The sequence below is a fragment of the Oppia nitens genome, unplaced genomic scaffold, assembly GCF_028296485.1.
Source record: "Oppia nitens isolate AA-2021 unplaced genomic scaffold, nextdenovo-longstitch-racon4-pilon3 scaffold3_pilon_pilon_pilon, whole genome shotgun sequence".
Taxonomy (NCBI): domain Eukaryota; kingdom Metazoa; phylum Arthropoda; class Arachnida; order Sarcoptiformes; family Oppiidae; genus Oppia; species Oppia nitens.
The window spans coordinates 7313464-7332067 of NW_026533221.1; the positions used below are offsets into that span (position 1 = coordinate 7313464).

The 18604-nt window shown below is 22.9% G+C and overlaps 2 protein-coding genes across 2 annotated transcripts; both read right to left on the bottom strand.

The window, feature by feature from the left end:
- Window positions 1-9103: 9103 nt before the first annotated feature.
- On the bottom strand, window positions 9104-10299 carry LOC128958777 (isopentenyl-diphosphate Delta-isomerase 1-like). Its single transcript, XM_054304706.1, has 3 exons — window positions 10239-10299; window positions 9367-10001; window positions 9104-9279 (listed from the first exon to the last, which is right to left on the bottom strand). Exons 1-3 carry the CDS (start codon window positions 10256-10258, stop codon window positions 9143-9145), a joined length of 792 nt encoding a protein of 263 aa, XP_054160681.1. The 5' UTR covers window positions 10259-10299; the 3' UTR covers window positions 9104-9142.
- Window positions 10300-13919: 3620 nt separating this feature from the next.
- Window positions 13920-18363, bottom strand: LOC128958056 (homeobox protein orthopedia-like). The gene is made up of 4 exons (XM_054303872.1): window positions 18023-18363; window positions 17280-17746; window positions 14223-14242; window positions 13920-14157 (listed from the first exon to the last, which is right to left on the bottom strand). The coding sequence occupies exons 1-4, from the start codon at window positions 18267-18269 to the stop codon at window positions 13920-13922; spliced, it is 972 nt and encodes a 323-aa protein (XP_054159847.1). The 5' UTR covers window positions 18270-18363.
- Between the last annotated feature and the right edge of the window lie 241 nt (window positions 18364-18604).

Genomic DNA, 18604 nt, shown 5'->3' on the forward strand with positions numbered 1-18604 from the left:
CATCACTAGTTAAGATTGTCTTCGTAAATGTGTCCCATTTATCTATTGTTATTAAATTATTGCAGTAAAATATACATTATTATTGCAAATATTATTATACATCAAAACTTTTAACTCAAAATGAGCCGCTTTTTTGTTGTCATTTAAATACTGTATTTTGTTATATTAAATTTTAAATTTTTTATACTATAATAAGTTTGAAAATGAATTGAAATAAATGTTTTGCATGCAATTTATATTTTTTGTTACTAAAATTTGATTATATAATAAATAAATAATTGTTTTATTAGATCACAAATAATAGAAAATGTATGATAAAAGCAATTTATGTGAAATAGCGTGAAATGCGTCAGAATATGGTATTATTTTAACCATTGAAACACATTAACTAAACTTAATTAAGTGAATATTTTAGATATGAAATCATAGCCACTATTATTATTGCATTGCGTGCCTCCCTATTGATTAGGGAAATAGATTAATTAGTTTGCTTTATGAATATAAATTATATAAGGTATTAAAACGATTGTGTATATAATTTAAGTTTTTCTACAGTATTACCAAAAAGCCCTCAAACATATATGTATATAAATTATATATATTATACATACAATTAACCTTTAGCAATTTTCAAATAACAATTTAATATGATATTACAAAATATGGTATTATACAGCTATTAATATGTATACTAAGTATATACTGTATATAATCAAATTCATATTAATTAACTTAAGTATACATATAATTAACTAAAATCATCAAACTTAATCGTACAATCTATTATTTTAATTATTTATTACAAATTGTAAATTATAATCCAAAAGTTGTATTATTTACTTAATAACTTAGAAAATGCAATTATTATTGGAATGTTTTTATTTCTAAAAAAATAATTTTATGAATTAATAAATTTTGTTTATTAATTTTTTTATTAAAAAATTTTATAATGTTTTATTTTCACACAACTACTCAAATTAAAGATATATTAAATTTATTTAAATTATATTTGTACATTATATCAGAATAATAATATATACAAGTTAGAATTATTTTAAATAATACTGCAATTAAATGATTATTTTTAATTTTTTTACTTATATAAAGTCCAAACTAAAAAATATTAAATAATGTATTAATTTAAATATGTTTATAAATAAACTTGTAAATTACAAGTTGTAATATGTACGGCATATAATGTACAATACATTAACTATTTTTTTATACAGTTGATAATGAACAATATATCTGTATATTGTTTTTTATAAATGGAGTGTATTTTAAAAATCTAACATTATTATATTTTCAATGTTACATATAATTTAATTTTTAATATGACAAGTTCATAATTGGTTTTATAACAAATTAATATAATTTTAAAAAGAGATTATTATCTAATTTTAGTTGCTTTATATAATTAGATTGTAAATTAATTAATTTTTTAAAATTAATATTAGTAAATTATATAATAGTTAATATTTAGTAAAAATATATTATTTAATATTCAATAAAAATTATTTAAAAATATTATTTATAACTTGATATTTATCAGAATAATAATAATAAATTAAATTAAATTAAATATATAATATAATAATAGTAAAATTAATTTATGGTAAGCATATATAATAAGGTTTATAAGAAAAAAGTATTGAAATAAGTATAGATTGTGTCAAACATAATATCATATAATACTGTAATTATATTCTGTATTTTTGTGAATCCAATGGGAATATGGATTGCATGAAATGGGAACAACTCATTAGTGAATGGCTTGTAAATGCTATATATATTAACAATAGACATAAATTTAGTTAAACTATTCCTATAGTATTTCCTACCATTCAAGTCAAGTGTTTTTAATTGACTAAATCGGATGAGAAGTAAAGCAATGCTTTTACTCTAAAGGATTAATGTTTTGATTCTCGTTTTATTAGTCTTCTCGTTAGTCATATTACATATTGATTGACATACAGTATATGTACACTATATCCTACAATACGTATATTTATATGTTATTATAGTATACAATATACCTAATAATCTATTATAATAGCGATATAGTGTACGTCAGTCTTATTGTTATTATTATTATCAAAGTATAGAACATAACATTAACTTAAGTACTATATTAAGCAATGTTTATATGAAATACAAAATAATCTGACTTTTCATATGTCATGACTATAAGTAAATTTATTACTATTAATAATATAGTATACACTCAACAAAATTATTAAGTATACACTCAATAAAATTATTAATTATACATAACAAATTATATCTTTATATTTTTCGTTAATAATATTACTAAAAATAATTTTTTATATAAAATATATGCAATTATTAATTTAATTTATTTAAAAATGCAATATAACACTAATTTTCTAAATTACATCAATTAATAATATGCATTTAATATTTTGCGTAATTAGAAATATTGCAATTCATTATCTTAAAAGATTAGTTTTAATTAAAAAACCTAGAATATTAAAATTTTTATAATATAAAAACTGTTATTATTTGAAACTTAAATGTTAAATATTTGTGTAATGTTTTTCTAACGAAACTTACGTAAAAGCGTTTTTACTAATTTATAAATTATTTATTACTAAAATAAGTATATAAATATTGATATATAAAACTATGAACTATTAACAAATTTATTTAGTAATAAAGTAAATCATTGTCTTATTTTTTTAATTTTATTTTATGGGGTCTGATATAGTTATAGAAAACAGTGTATAAATTGATAATTATGTTGGACTTGTCGATTGAAAAATGATTATTGTTTTTTAATTTAGAAAAAAGGTTAATAAATATTTAATTTAAAATCTTGTTTTCAAATATTTAGTAACATTTTCGTTAAATATATTTATACATTTAATATTAAACACATTTGTATTTAAACGTTGTTTTCATCCATTGCTTGAAAATCTCAAAGTATAGTATTGAGTAAACAATTTGTCAAAATATTATTTTGTATCATTGGTTGACTTACAGAATACTCTATTTAATATATAAAATAGTTTTATGATTGTATTTGTAGTTAATTTTTTATTTTCTATAATTTCAATAATCCTCTTATTTTTTCTATTTTTATATTTTACTCATTTTTAATAAGCTGCTTATAGTATATATCTCTACAATATTAGCAATAAAATTATTGATTACATATAATTGCAATTAATATATTAAATAAACAAAATGATTATTTTATATTTTTTGACAATTATTAATTGTCAACTTACAAATAAAATATACTTAGTATAGTATAATAAAACATAAATCAAATTATTTTTGCATAATATATATATATATATATATTATGAATATGTTAATAAAATAGTCAAAAATTAACTAGGACAATAAATTGTCACTATATTAAATATTTTTTAAATACTAAGAAATAATAGGATTTTTGAACAAAGCTTAAAATCTGTTTAAATATAATATGACTTTGAATTAACTAAAATGATTATAATTAATGAGTTATATCTTACTTTATTTTTGTTTTTATTATTAATGAGATATCAATTTGATAATTTTATTTATATTTTATACACAATTAAATTAAAAAATAAAGTTTTGTCTATTAATAAAAAATATGAATAAAATCACTTATAATGTGATTATTGAATTGAAATTGAGTTAAATTGATGGTTAAAGTGACAAAAGGTCTATAATTGAAATATAAAAACTAGTAAATGTATAAAATGTGATCCAATGCACTACTAAATTGATTGCAATCATTAAAATATAGCACGAATTTTATCGGATGAGTGAATAATACAATTGTGAAGTTTTAAATGCTTTTTATATAACATTAATATATTGTAGTTATATATGATATTAATATAGTACTGTATTTGATATAATATTGTGATTAACCATAACATATATTGGGTTTTTATAATAATCGTTAATAAATAAATGTATAAATATGCCGATTGCGTGATTCAAAGCTACCAAACATTGCTTATTAGAGTTAATTCAATCCCAATGACTGTCAATCCCTGTCCACTGCACTCCAGGTCTACAATAAACAGCTGTTTCACATATAAGTAGTTTTCTCTTAATTATTAAGTGTTTCCCAATAGTTAATGTTTTTGGCATTTACTGACAATTTGTTTACCATTAAAATTATTATTTATATAATGATAATGATATTTTCATTTTCTATTTAGTCTTATATTTTAGTGATAATTGAATGTCATATTAATGGTGTGTCAAAACAATTATATTAAATAATGTTTACCAAATGTTGCCAATAGTGTGTGTATTATTGATATTATCATCAATTTAAGTTCAAATAACTATTATTAAATTACTCTAATGTTATGTCATGCAATTTAGCTTAACTTAGAAATTATTTTCTAAATAAAATAACATTTACTATATACCGGTATATATATATACCATATATACCATATATATATACAAATATTCAATATATTGGAGTACATTAAATAATATATCAAAATTTATACAAAGGTATCTCAATTGTATAGCTATACAACAAATTAATTAAATTTCTAATAAAATCAATAATCAAATAAAGTGCAGTAAATTATAATGTTTATAATATTAGTGTATATGATGAGTATAATGATATCATTATTATTTGTTAAGTTACTAATTCATTATAAAAATAAACAATTGTTTCTAAAATTACATTTTTACGACTATTTTATTTTTTAAAAATGTTTTTACTATAATTTAATATAAAATGAATTTAACAAAATAAATAGTTATTTATTTATAAATTAAATAAAATAATATTTACAGTAAAAATAACAATATAAATGTTTTTGATTAATTTTATAATACAGTAATAAATACATATTAAATTTTATATTGTGATATTAGATATTATAATTATATAATTTATTTGAAATATCAATTGTATTATTTTTATCATATTCACTAACTCCTGAAAGGAATAAGTATTTGAATTCTATAAGTCCTTTTGTCCGCATTTGATTGAATTTTGAAATTTTGACTACAGATTTGGATTAAGTATTAAAAATTTGATATCTCATCGAGAACTTAGAGAAAATGGCGGCCAAAGTACAAAAGTTTTAAATTTAATGTTTAAACCTTAGATTTAAATAAAGCATAAAAATAAGTTAAATGGAATTAAGATACAATTTTTTATATTTTAAAGAACAGAAAAATAAAGGAATTAAAATTTAAAGTAAATGTAATAATTTCTTAGTTACTTTATACTCTATATGACTAAAGTTGATTTTATTTTGTATTATTGAGTCATTTAATACCATACATGACCAATGTTGAGTTTATTTTGTATTATTGAGTTATTTGATACCATACATGACCTATGTTGAGTTTATTTTGTATTATTGAGTCATTTGATACCATACATGACCAATGTTGAGTTTATTTTGTATTATTGAGTCATTTGATACCATACATGACCAATGTTGAGTTTATTTTGTATTATTGAGTCATTTGATACCATACATGACCAATGTTGAGTTTATTTTGTATTATTGAGTCATTTGATACCATACATGACCAATGTTGAGTTTATTTTGTCAGTCATTTGATTTTAATTTTTACTTTGGATAAGGAGTTCGTATGAAAATGCTTTTTAGCATTCTCAACTGGTTTTTAATAAATAAGTTTTATATAAAAGATAATGAAATAACTTATTAATATTAGAAATAAACATAAAACTAGTAACGATATCTAGTGTTATATTATGTTACAATAGATATGCTTTTAAAGTACAGTAGTATTACGTTATAAACTTTATGATTAATATATACAGTATATAATAGATTTAAAATTACAATATTATATAAAAACAATTTTTATAAATAATTTTTAAACATTTCGATTGTCATTATTCCCGTCCAAAGCTCTCGTATCGCTTACATGAGTGTTGGTCTCAATGAAGACATTATAATACAATAAATTAGTGTGAATTGGGGTTTATGTCTGCTGTCAAACACACAAACCATATGAATATCACTATTAATATTAATAATATTGTATTAATAATTTCAAAGTGTTTTCAATTAAAGTTAAGTTTTTACTGTCTTTCTTCACTTTACTGCCAACTAATAAAATGACTTTATTTTCATTAAATGATATTCAAAATTCAATATTTAATTTTAAAAAAATTGCGTTAATTAATAAAAATTTAATTTAATTTATTAACATTTTCATGTTTTAATGTAAATGTTTTTCATTTGTTGGGGTTTTTATTCAGTAATTAGACAAAAGCTAAACTTAAACACATTATTATCAGAATTATTATATATATTGTAATCTATAATACTATATAATTTGTTCAATGTTTGTGTGACGCAAACAATTAAATTTAATGTGTCGGCGATTATTAATAATTTTAATTTATTAAATAAAAAATAAATAAAATATACTTTTTATAATACACTGTATATTATATATAGCGCGTGAAAGCATTGTTTAGTAAAGAGATAGATTGAGAGAATATTGTTGCACGTGTTAACTATTGATACACATTTTATTACATGGATCTAATTAGTATATATAGAATAGATACTGACAGGAAATTCTTACTAGCTTAATTTTTAAATTAAAATTTTACGTTATTATTTGCAAAAAATAAAAAAAGTAAACATTAATTAGTAATAGTTTATATGTACATGATGATATTTTTTATAAGTTTTTATAATGTTTAATAAAGTACGTTGTCAATTAATTTAAAAATTAAGCTAGTAAGCTTTTCCTGCCTGTATCTAATATAGAATTACTAATACATGTATATTAATAACAGAACACATCTATCTGTCAAACCTATCCCTAACTAACTAAACCCATAAGGCGTGGTTCACATATTACGTTCGCAATTAAGGGGAGGGGGGTTAGCCATTCGAACTTCTGCGAACAAGGGGGAGGGAGGGGTAGAGACATTAAGAATGTTCGCATTTAGATATTTTATTTCTTGTGATGGGGGGGGGGTAGTGGTTAGGGACAAGCGAACGTAATTTTTTTTAATGACTACATGCGAACAATTGCGAACATAGGAGAGGGAGGGGGTCTATATTTCTTAAAAAGTGAGAACGTAATATGTGAACCACGCCTAATCATATTTATAACCTAATCTAACCAAACTATTAGTGATTAATTTATTTTCTGCGAAATAAAATATGATTAATAATAGGGAAATGATTAATAAAAATAACTAATATAAACATGTTTTATTAGGTGCCACTAAAATGCAGTCTATCCTAATCGGCTACCAATGACAGAGAATTAAGTGCATTTCAATCAACAATTAGCAAAAAATAGTAATATGATTATTATTTTTTATAAAAATAAAATTGATTTTTTATTATAAGTTGATTACTTTAATTTATTGTAGCAAAAATTATTAATAGTAAAGTGTGTTTCAATCGTATAAAACCACAACAAAAAAATTGAATAACTTTTGATAGGATTGAGATATTTTAATGAAATTTTAGATAATAAAACTTAAAACATTTCTACATCTGTTGATGTGTTTATATGTCATACCTTAACAATGGTTTGTCCGCACCGCGCGATTTAACTAAAAATAGCGTTTCACTCGTATAAAACCAGTCGCGAGACGTATAAGAAATCAATACTATTTCTATCAAAGTTTTTCATTGTTGAAGTGGTCTTAATAGACATTTATGTAATTTTTTTAACTGTAAAACCAGTTAAAACAAAATTTTTTGATAAATTTTATAAAATATATACTATAATTAATAAATGTTATAAATTTCTTTAAAGTACAATATGATTTGATGAAAATATCAACAACTAAATATAGCATTATTTAATACTATAACAAATTAATGCTAATTTATTGAAATTTTAGTAACGTAAGTTTAGGTGCTGATATTTTCATCAAATCATATTGTACTTTAAAGAAATTTATAACATTTATTAATTATAGTATATATTTTATAAAATTTATCAAAAAATTTTGTTTTAACTGGTTTTACAGTTAAAAAAATTACATAAATGTCTATTAAGACCACTTCAACAATGAAAAACTTTGATAGAAATAGTATTGATTAAAATTAAATTAAAAAATTAAAAATATAAGTGATGGGTGTGTGTGTGTGTGTGTGTCTCATAAACTGAAGGAAAGGATGCGATAGATAGAGAGAGAGAGATAGTACTGTATATATATGTACAGTATGTATGTGTATGTATGGGTGACATCTCTGTGTGATTCCCCACCCAATGGATTAGCCATCGCTACCAAATATTCCACTTCTGTCGCAAAAAAAACTTGCATTTCTCTCGTAATTTAATGCAAGCGTCGCCTAATGTTTTAAGCACTTGTTGTATTAGTATCTCCTGTTTTTAGTAAATTAACGTATTTTTATAGATATTTTTACTATTTTATTAAATGTTTATAAAATACATTTAATTTGATCTTATAAAGTATTAATTTATTATTAATATATACTATTATAAAGTATAATAATACAACTAAAATATTTCATTTATATTTAAATTTCATTAAAATATGGTATAATTTTTCTAATAATAGAAACAATTAGACAATTTTGATATATAATTGAAAGTAATAACTAATTATTAGAAATTACTGATTATGACAACAATGGCGTCAATTATTTCTTTTATTTTTTTCACAATTTACTTCTGTGTCTGAAATTACTTTTTCCCTATTATTGTCTATTAAATAGTTTTTCATTAATTAAAATAGTTTTGTTTTGAATACAATATTGTTATCGTTTATTGCTTACTGTTATTGAAATATATATGTGATATGACTTAGATTTCGGTACATTGTTTTGAAACTATCAATAATTTGTTGCTTTGTATGCATTAATACACCAGTCATTTATCATTGCATAAAAATACCGGTATATCATTCAGTTTCTTAATATTAAAACCAAATTTAGTGTTGTTAGCAATTATCTGATGATGTCATTCATTATAATAATAATAATATACATACAATACCAACACTTGCTATGATAACAACTCTATGTGAATTATGACAATCATATTTAAGTAAAGTTGTATGAAATGTTAAATCAGTAATTTATTTAAAAATTACAAAAATAGTAAATCTTAATAAATTTGCATTATATTTGATAACAAGGAAAATAAGACTCAAAAATGTTTGTTAAGGTAATCGATGAATATTGTTGTGATCGTGATATTTATTCAGATCCTTTAAGTTGTTCCACCACTCAAACAGGAAATTATCAATCATTAGTCGAAACCAAGGCGTCACCAGATTTCCCTTCTGCTCTTCATTTTCTGATTTAATCAAACAAACAATTTATTAATAATTACCGGTACTTATAATTGCAATAATTATAAATTATATTAAGTTAAAAAACAAACCCAAAAACGACAAAAGTTGATCTTTAGGTAAATATTTATAGAATTTGACTTCATTTGGATCAGGGTTTAGTTGGACGTCCTTTTGTATGACCAAAGCGTAATCAATTTCATACTCTCCCCAAACGCCACCCGACGGCGCTTTGTATAGAAATCGCGTCATATATTTGATGTCTTGGAGCGGAATCTTCAACGAATCGATTCCCAATTCAATGTGAAGACGTCTTTGAGCGGCTCTCTTGACTCCAATGGCATCCATTTCATCCCTTTCCAGATCATTATATAAGGGATGACTACAACAAGTGTTAGTAAAATATGTGGGAAATGTAATCTTTGCGTCAGATCTTTGAGTGACGAGAAACTCTCCTCTGCTGTTGAATAGCATTACACTAAATGCCCGGTGAATCAGTCCGTTGTCTATATTTGACATCAAATGACACTCTTTCTTGGATTTAGATCCCAAAGGCTTATCATTTTCATCGACAACAATACACTCTTCATTGAGAAGTTGTACCTGTTTTGGGTCCAAATTGCAGACAATCTGATCCTCCATTGGTTTCCAGTGTTGATGTCTTGTCGATAATGTCTTCACCGATGTATTCAAATGTATGACTCGTTTGCAAAATGACTGCAAATTTCTGTTTAAATGACAATCAATTAAAACAACAGTTAATGTATTGATTGTAATGTTTAGTACAACTCATAGACTAATCAAATGAAATACATTTCTAATTATAATTAACTTATATTTCATATAATATATAATATATGACTAAAAATAAATAAATATATAATTTTAGTTTCATTTCAATGACAACTATATATCATATGATTAAGTAATTCAATACATTTAACAACATTTACTAAACACTTACGTCAACATTGTTTTACACATTTTTGTCTATCATTTAAACAAATATTACATTAAATATCATTTAAAACATCATTTACTATAAAAATCAAAACATTTAAAGTATTTAATATTCAATTAAAATGTTTACAAATCATTACAATTCAAACAATAAATTACTTAAAAAACTGAACTAAAGTTTGCAATCATTGTATTGAATGACATATAGTAGAGGTCGACACCAATCGCTAATCAATTGGTTTTAGTGTTTGAATTCAATTATAACTACAATTCAATAATTTATTTATTGAAAATTATAGTAAAATTTATTTAAATTGACTGTAACTTTGTTTTAATAATACTTTTAAATTTTAGTTCGCTTTTAAATTTAGAAATAGTTTTTGTTTATATAAATATTAGATTAAATGTATTTATTATTTTTTAAACATTTTAACCGCATCTATGTATAAATATTCTGTAAATTACATAATAAATATTAAATATATAATATTAAATTTAAAATTGGTTTTTTATAATTAGTTTTAATATTTTGCGATTTGTTTATACAAATAATTTATAAATTTTAAATATTAATTAAAAGAATATATATGTTATAGCAATTGTTAATTAAAAATATATAATAATTTTTATAAATATTATATAAGTTATTGATATTAGTTTATATTCTATGTCTTAAATATTTGTATTTTTTAATAAAATTTTATAATAACTATATAAAACATACGAAACATAAAACGAGTTATACTAAATGTATATTAAAGATGACTAAATTTAATCAAAATTATATTAGCAATTTTAACTATTTTAACATGCACAAATTGTTGCCATAATTTAACGTTAAAAAATAATTATAAGTTATAACTGACTCTTTATGCCTGGTATTAAAAATACTATAAATAAAATATATTATGTTTAGAGTTCGGGCAACTTTTCAAGGAAGGAAAGTTCCCAAATAAAATCCCTCAAATTTGGCCGGAATCGTGAAAATATTTTATTAGAAAGATTAGAAAGAAAGAAAATATATTTTATAATATCACAATATATAGTACCAAAACTTTAGTATTTTGGCTAAAATTTCATTGAAATATTTAAAACATTGAAAATAATAAAAGTGATACTATATAACAATACTACTCAAAAAGCTTAATATAACATTTGTTTTTAAAACTTTATGATAAAATTTGTTGTTTAAGATTCAATAGAAGAGAGCACAAGAAAATAGATTCCCTGGGAATTCCTTAGGATAAGAAAATAGGGTTTTTTGAGAAAATAAAACGAGGGATCGAACCCTAATTATGTTATAATATTGGCAATACATTGTATTATTTGTCCATGCTAAGTTAGCATTGCTAACTATATTTTTAAATTAATTTAGTCAAGTTTAGTACAGTATATGCTCACAAGTTTTTTCGTGTTTTATTTTAAATTACAATTTTATTATATATTTTTAATAAATTATATTCAGTATAAAGGATATCATAATATTACTAATTTTGGTTTTTGTTTGAATTAAATATATATTTATTTATTTAGAGTCGAAAAAGTAAGCTTTTGAAAGGTATAACTTTGAAACGTTATTTATGTCTGAAATGTAAGTAATACTTATATTTTAATTTAATACAGAATATAGATATGAAACTATAATAGATATACTTATTATTATTATTTTTTAATTTTAAATAAATATAATTATAATTCAAACGCAATGATAGCATATCTTAGATATGATATCTGACTTCAAATATATATTTATTTATATCTTTTTATGAAGTGATATAAATTAGCAGAAATTTGTTAATATTATTAGACAATATTAAACTATTATTTAAAATAAAAATGAATTGTTTAATCAAATTCTAGTTATTTATATAAAATAAGGCGTTTTGTTATTTAAATAAAATAATCTTTTATATAAATTGTCGTAAATTTTATAAAATTTAATTTTTAATCAAATAATTTTTTTAATCAATCTAATTAATGGTTAGTCAATGATTTAACCTTGTTAATCTAAGAAACACCCGTAAAAATAATTTTATTCATTTTTTTACATGATAGATTTTGATTTGTTTTAAATTTTTAGTATTAATATTGATTAAAAATCTAAATTATTCTGTAGCTTGGCTAATTACATATAATTTTATTCAATGTAAAAAATTAAATTTATAATTTTTACTTTAAAAAATCTGAATTAAAATTATCAATCTTAAATTAAAAAAATGTTATAAAAAATTGACATCAATTTTTCATATTCTTAAAATATAATAACAATAATAATTATATTTATATTAATTTTGTCTAATTTTGATTACATTCTAAATTAATTCCTAAACATATTCCCAAAGATTTACTATATATTCTATTTTTAGTCTGTATTCTACAGTATATTCTATTCAAATAGAAGTTTGTTTCTACACTTAATATTATAATATACACAAAATATATACATAATATATATATATATATATTCTACATATTATTTCATAGAAATTAGTTTTTATAATTGAAATATCTTATTCTAAAACATTTTGGAAAAAAATCTAAAAATATTTTATGTAATTCTAAAATATGTTTTAATTATAATTATAAAAATTTAATTAAATAAATAAAATATTTTCTTTTTTAGCACTGTATTTACATATTTTTAGTATTTAGTATAGTTAATTAGTTTTAACAATTTTAATATAAATATTTGAATATTCAGTTTAAGCCAAGATGATCAAGATAATAATTTGATGGATAAAATTTTATAATTAGTCTATTTTTGGATAACTTGTTTTGTGTAAATATTTTTGTTGATAATATTTATAACATAATATAACAGTTGATAAGTACAGTATATTCAATATAAATTAAATGCAATACACAATATTATGTACAGAATAAATACTGTATTGGTATATAGAAAACAATAGGCACTGGTATGTAGACAATGGTGTGTGTATGACATTGTATGTGTTGGTACGGATCAGCTGCCAAAGCAATGTATGTTTTAGGTATAAATCTCTTCCCACTGCGATCTTTATTAAACTGTGAAATGAGATGAAGGCTTACCATTGCCTTCATTGCATTCATTCATAAATTTTAAATTGACTAACATTTTAGTTCAATACATAGCAAATATCAAATGTAATACTCATTGTATTGATTGTGTTGAAAGTTAAATACAATATATATTTTATTCGCTGAACTTTTCATTTTTCAAGTTATGAATGTTAAGTATATGGTAACTAAGGCTAAGTTATGTGTAAGTATAGGCCATTTAGTGTTTATAACGTAATACTAAACTAATATCGTTATGCATTGACAGTGATAACAATGATAAGCTTCTGTATCTAAAGCTGGAGCCAATTGTTAATAAAATGTGATCTCCCGTTGGGATCAAAGCAATCTTGCAATCCCTCAAACATATGGACACTATTTTAATCGATTTTTACTTACATCTCAAAGTTAATCAAACATTTTAACATATAATAACATGTAATTAAAGTTTTATAGTAAATCAAAACTTAATATATTTGTTAGTAATAATATTAATGTTTTATTAATATACTTATATATTTTATTATTAAAATTTTGTTTTTATTTACATTTGTCAATTAAAAATTAATGAATCATTTAAAGGAATAATAAATGTATTGTTAACTAAAATTAAAAAACTTGTTAACAAAATAAATTTAAAATGGATTTAATTAAAATTGTCGCCAAAAGTAGTCGGTTGTCGGGTAAGACTAAAGCCGATAGGAAGACTATGAATTGACATCTGATTCATACCCGTACCCATTGGCCACCGACTATCATGTGTTGGTCCGGTTGAATACAAACTATCAGTTGATGAACCAAATGGTGGCAAAGGATGAGATGGAAGTAAAGCTCCCGGACTTCGGAATACATTCGTTGTCTTCTTTCGTTTCTTCCATTTGGCTCTAAATTCAACAAAAAAATTATATTAAATCCAAAATTCAATATATTTTTATTATTTAAATACTACCTCCTATTTTGAAACCAAACCTATAATTAAAAAAACAAATTATTTATTAATATATGATTTTAAACCAAATAAATAATAAGTCATGAATAATTCTTATTTATTTAATAGTTACACAAATAAATATATGACATTCAATTATATAAATTGTAGTTATTGTTCAATTCATCATTATAAATTAGGATAATAGTTATGATGAATATTTGAATAAATTATATATAAATAAAACTATTTAGGATTTTATATAGTTTATAGGCCATAAGTTAATTATTACTAAATAGGATAATAGTGTCAATAAATTTATAATAAAATTAGATATATTGTAAAAATATTTGCAAATTTTGCATGTTTTCATTGTTACTAATACTTCTTTATTAATAGAAAATAAATGATACTAATTAGGATGATATTGAAATAATATAAATGTGATAACACTTGAAATTAATTAAATTATGACTAAAATTGAATTTAATGTTTTTTAATGTACATATCAAATACTACAGTGTATATTCAATAAAATTTAATTCAAAAATGTAATAACACTATAATTTTGTTTGGATGTATCCTATATTTAATATTGTAAATTTTAGTTTAAAAATAATGCTATATATTTTAGTATATTATTAATTTTTTGTTATCTACATATTTTGCTTACTTTATTAATTGCAATGCATTTTTATGATACATAAAATTGGTTTTTTCTATCCGCTGAATATTTATGACTAATATATTACATGAGCTAACAATAAATTTTAGTTACATATATAGACCCTCTGTTTGTAATATCTGATAGTTATTTAGTAATAATAATAATCATTTGTGAGATCGAAATCATTGTTAGCAAAGCCTCTCAATAGACATTGAAATGATATAACACTATAGAGTTAGTGTCTATAATATGAAACGATAGCATACATATCAATGCAATCATTTTGTTTTGTCCCCCATTTTACTCAATGTATGGCCTCAATGGGACGGATTACTTTTTAATGGGACAGCAAAACCACATTAATATCAAATGTATATTTGTTGTCACTAACAAACTACCAGAGACTCCCTCGACGCCATTCTCTCTCTCTCTCTCTCTCTCTCTCTCTCTCTCTCTAGCACTCAGTCAGTCATTTTTGCAGCATTGGTAGTGTGTGTATGTGTTAGACTATTTAGTGAGATTGCGGCACATCTCACCATATATTAAGAGACACATAGACAAGGTTTCACTATTATATACCATTATATGTATTATATTGTACTGTATATACAGTACTACAGTATATAGATATATAAATTTGTAGTAAACATTAAATATAGTATAAGAACGTAAAAGTGATGCACATATTGGAGGACAACAAAAAAGAGTGAGAGAGAGAGCTCAGGCATTAAATGCATGACAGCTATACTGTAGTCAACTTTGGAGAGAAGCCTTACAGTTAGTGTTGGTAATTTTTCGCAATTCAATTTTCGATTGCCGCAATTGCGGAAAATTGCGTGAAATTGCTTGAAATTGCGCGCATGAGGGAATGTATAAAAATTAACTTTGACAACGTTAAAAATTTTGTTTACAATAGATTAAGAGAATTTACTAATTTATTATTATTTTTACATGGTTTTTAGATGGCAACATTTTATGATAAAATAATTAAATTTTATAAAATTAATTTATGTTTTTATTCATATTGCTTTGCCATTTAAATTTTGTTAATTTTTTAAAAATTATAAATTTTTCTATGTTACAATTGCGATTTTCGCAATCGAGCTTTTTGCAATTGCGGCAATTTCACGCAATTTCCGAGCAATGCAATTGCGCATTTTGCAATCGGTACATCACTACTTACAGTGATATATGTATGAGTCAGTGATGATCGCAATACTCTATAGAAAATACTATCTTTTGGATAATTTATAAACTATGGGCTAATAATAATAAGACTGACTTTCTATAATATAGTGGTAGTAGTAGTGGTAGTGGTAGAGCACAACTGCTATGATTTGAATGAAATACAGTTCCCAAAGGATACCCTAAAACATATCATATAATGCATATAATATGTTCATATAAAATGGCAATAATATATAAATTTTTAGATTAGCAAAAATCAAATTGAAAAAAATATATTTAGAAACAATATTGTTGACAAATACATTTTATACTTATACTTAAATAAAAAGTCATATCATACTATATACAGTACATAACGATAATTATGATAATTATTTTATAGATATATAAATATATTTGCACTTAGAATTTTAAAAAATCAATCTATTGATAAAACAAATATACCATTCAATATAATATATCAATACAAATGTGAAAATGATTAAAATAACAAATTGCTTATAGTTTAGTTTACAAACAAAGTTAATAGCTAAATAATAGCATTATTACGCTAATAAATAAATAAAATAAAAATTTATTTAATTAAATAGATTTATACGTGTAAAAATAATCATTGATAGTAAAATACCTAAATGCAATATAAAGTAATACAATACAGTTAATGTATATATATATGTTTGAAATGCAAAATTTAGTTTTCCCACACATTTAAAGTCAATTGCATGGATAGAAACACATTATACTGTATTATACTTACAATATATATGATACATAAAACACAGATAATGTTTTCATATTTTAACAAACAATATTCAATACATTCAATTTTATTACACTTTTACTCCTTTAACAAGTGATTTTCAAAAATAAATTTTATGAAAAGTTATAATAAATAAAACACCGTTTGTTTTGTTGGAAAAATGGGTCATAAGAGCGGCATTTATAGTAATAGAAAAAAAGACAACAATATATTTGTGGTGCCGTTGTTTTGAGACATAAGCCCACACAACGAGAAAATTGACACAAATATCATTCATCTCATTGGTATTATAATTAACATACAGTCAGTATTTAGTAACTTTAAAAGATTTTATAGTGGTTTATATCACTTTCCCATAGGTTTATGACTTTATATGTATGAAAATGAAGTTTAAGATAAACTCATGATATTAACAATAAGTATAGTAAACAAGAAAGTGTTAAAAATGCCAATTAGGCCAAACCTGAACGCGAGACTCCGTCAGACCGATTCTCATGGCTAGCTCTTCCCTCATGAAGATGTCTGGATAATGAGTTTTACCAAAACTTCTCTCGAGCTCCTGTAGCTGTGCCGGTGTGAATCGGGTCCGATGTCTCTTCTGTTTGCTAGGTTTGTCTTGACTTGAATGGTTACTTATGGTCTGATGATGGGAATTGCCATCATTGGTATTGTTATTAGACTGCGAGACACTTACTACCAGTGCTGATGAGTTTTCAGATGGTGTGCTCGTTATATGATTGGAAGTGCTATTATGTCCGTTCTCTCCCAAAAACTGAATGTTATTTTTTGAGTTATGATGTGAATGAAGTTGTTGTTGAAGAAGATGTTGAAGTTGATGGTGTGCACTGCTATTGCCAAGTAAGCTACCGGTCGAGCCGTTTGTAGTTTTCAATGTATTTGAGGCCTCATTGTTGGGATCGACTTTCCCTACTTTTAAAAAATAAATGTAGAAAATTGTTAAACTTGTCTACTATTTTATTTTAATTCATTAATTTTTGTTTCATTAGTATTACTTTTGTCTAATATAGTATATAGAAAACAAATGATTATATAATAGAGTTTAAATACCTGTCAAAGTGTTTATAAGCTATTATTTTATATATTTGAAATGATATTTAAGAAATTGCATTAAACTAGTTTGCATTATATTATATAATAGACAACTAATATAGTAAACTCATAAAATATCAAACAAAAGTAACATACCGTCTCTTGGAGGTGATGGACATGTAGTTAGATTTGTTGGATAAGTGCTGAGATATGGGTGTCCGGTATGATGAGAGTATGTGTTATGAATCTGTGAGTTATTCATAGCAGCAAAAGAGTAAGCACCTAATGATCGCTGTTGTCCACCAAATGCCTCATGAGGTGAATAAGACCTACTGATGGAACTGTTTGCCTGATGGTGCGGCATAATGAGTCCCGCAGCTGCTGCCTGTTGCTGGATGTCCATGAAAATAGACTTATTGATCACGGAATCCTGTTTCAGATCATCCACTGTATGTATAATACTCGGGTAAGTAATAGGGAAGTCCTGAAAGTTATAATTTTTCGAATATTGCCAACACTTAAAACTGTTTGTAAATCAGTTTAATAACTGATTGCAGCAAATCTTTTGCAGACATAACACAATAAACCAATAGTTATTTTTCATGAGTTTTCATTTAAGTCAAGTTTGAGGAACTCTTGAATGACAACTCTGGAGACACTATTTCGATGAAGAATTGTTTATATTTTAATATAAAATTATTTTTATTTAATGTATACTCATATATATATGTTCAAAAC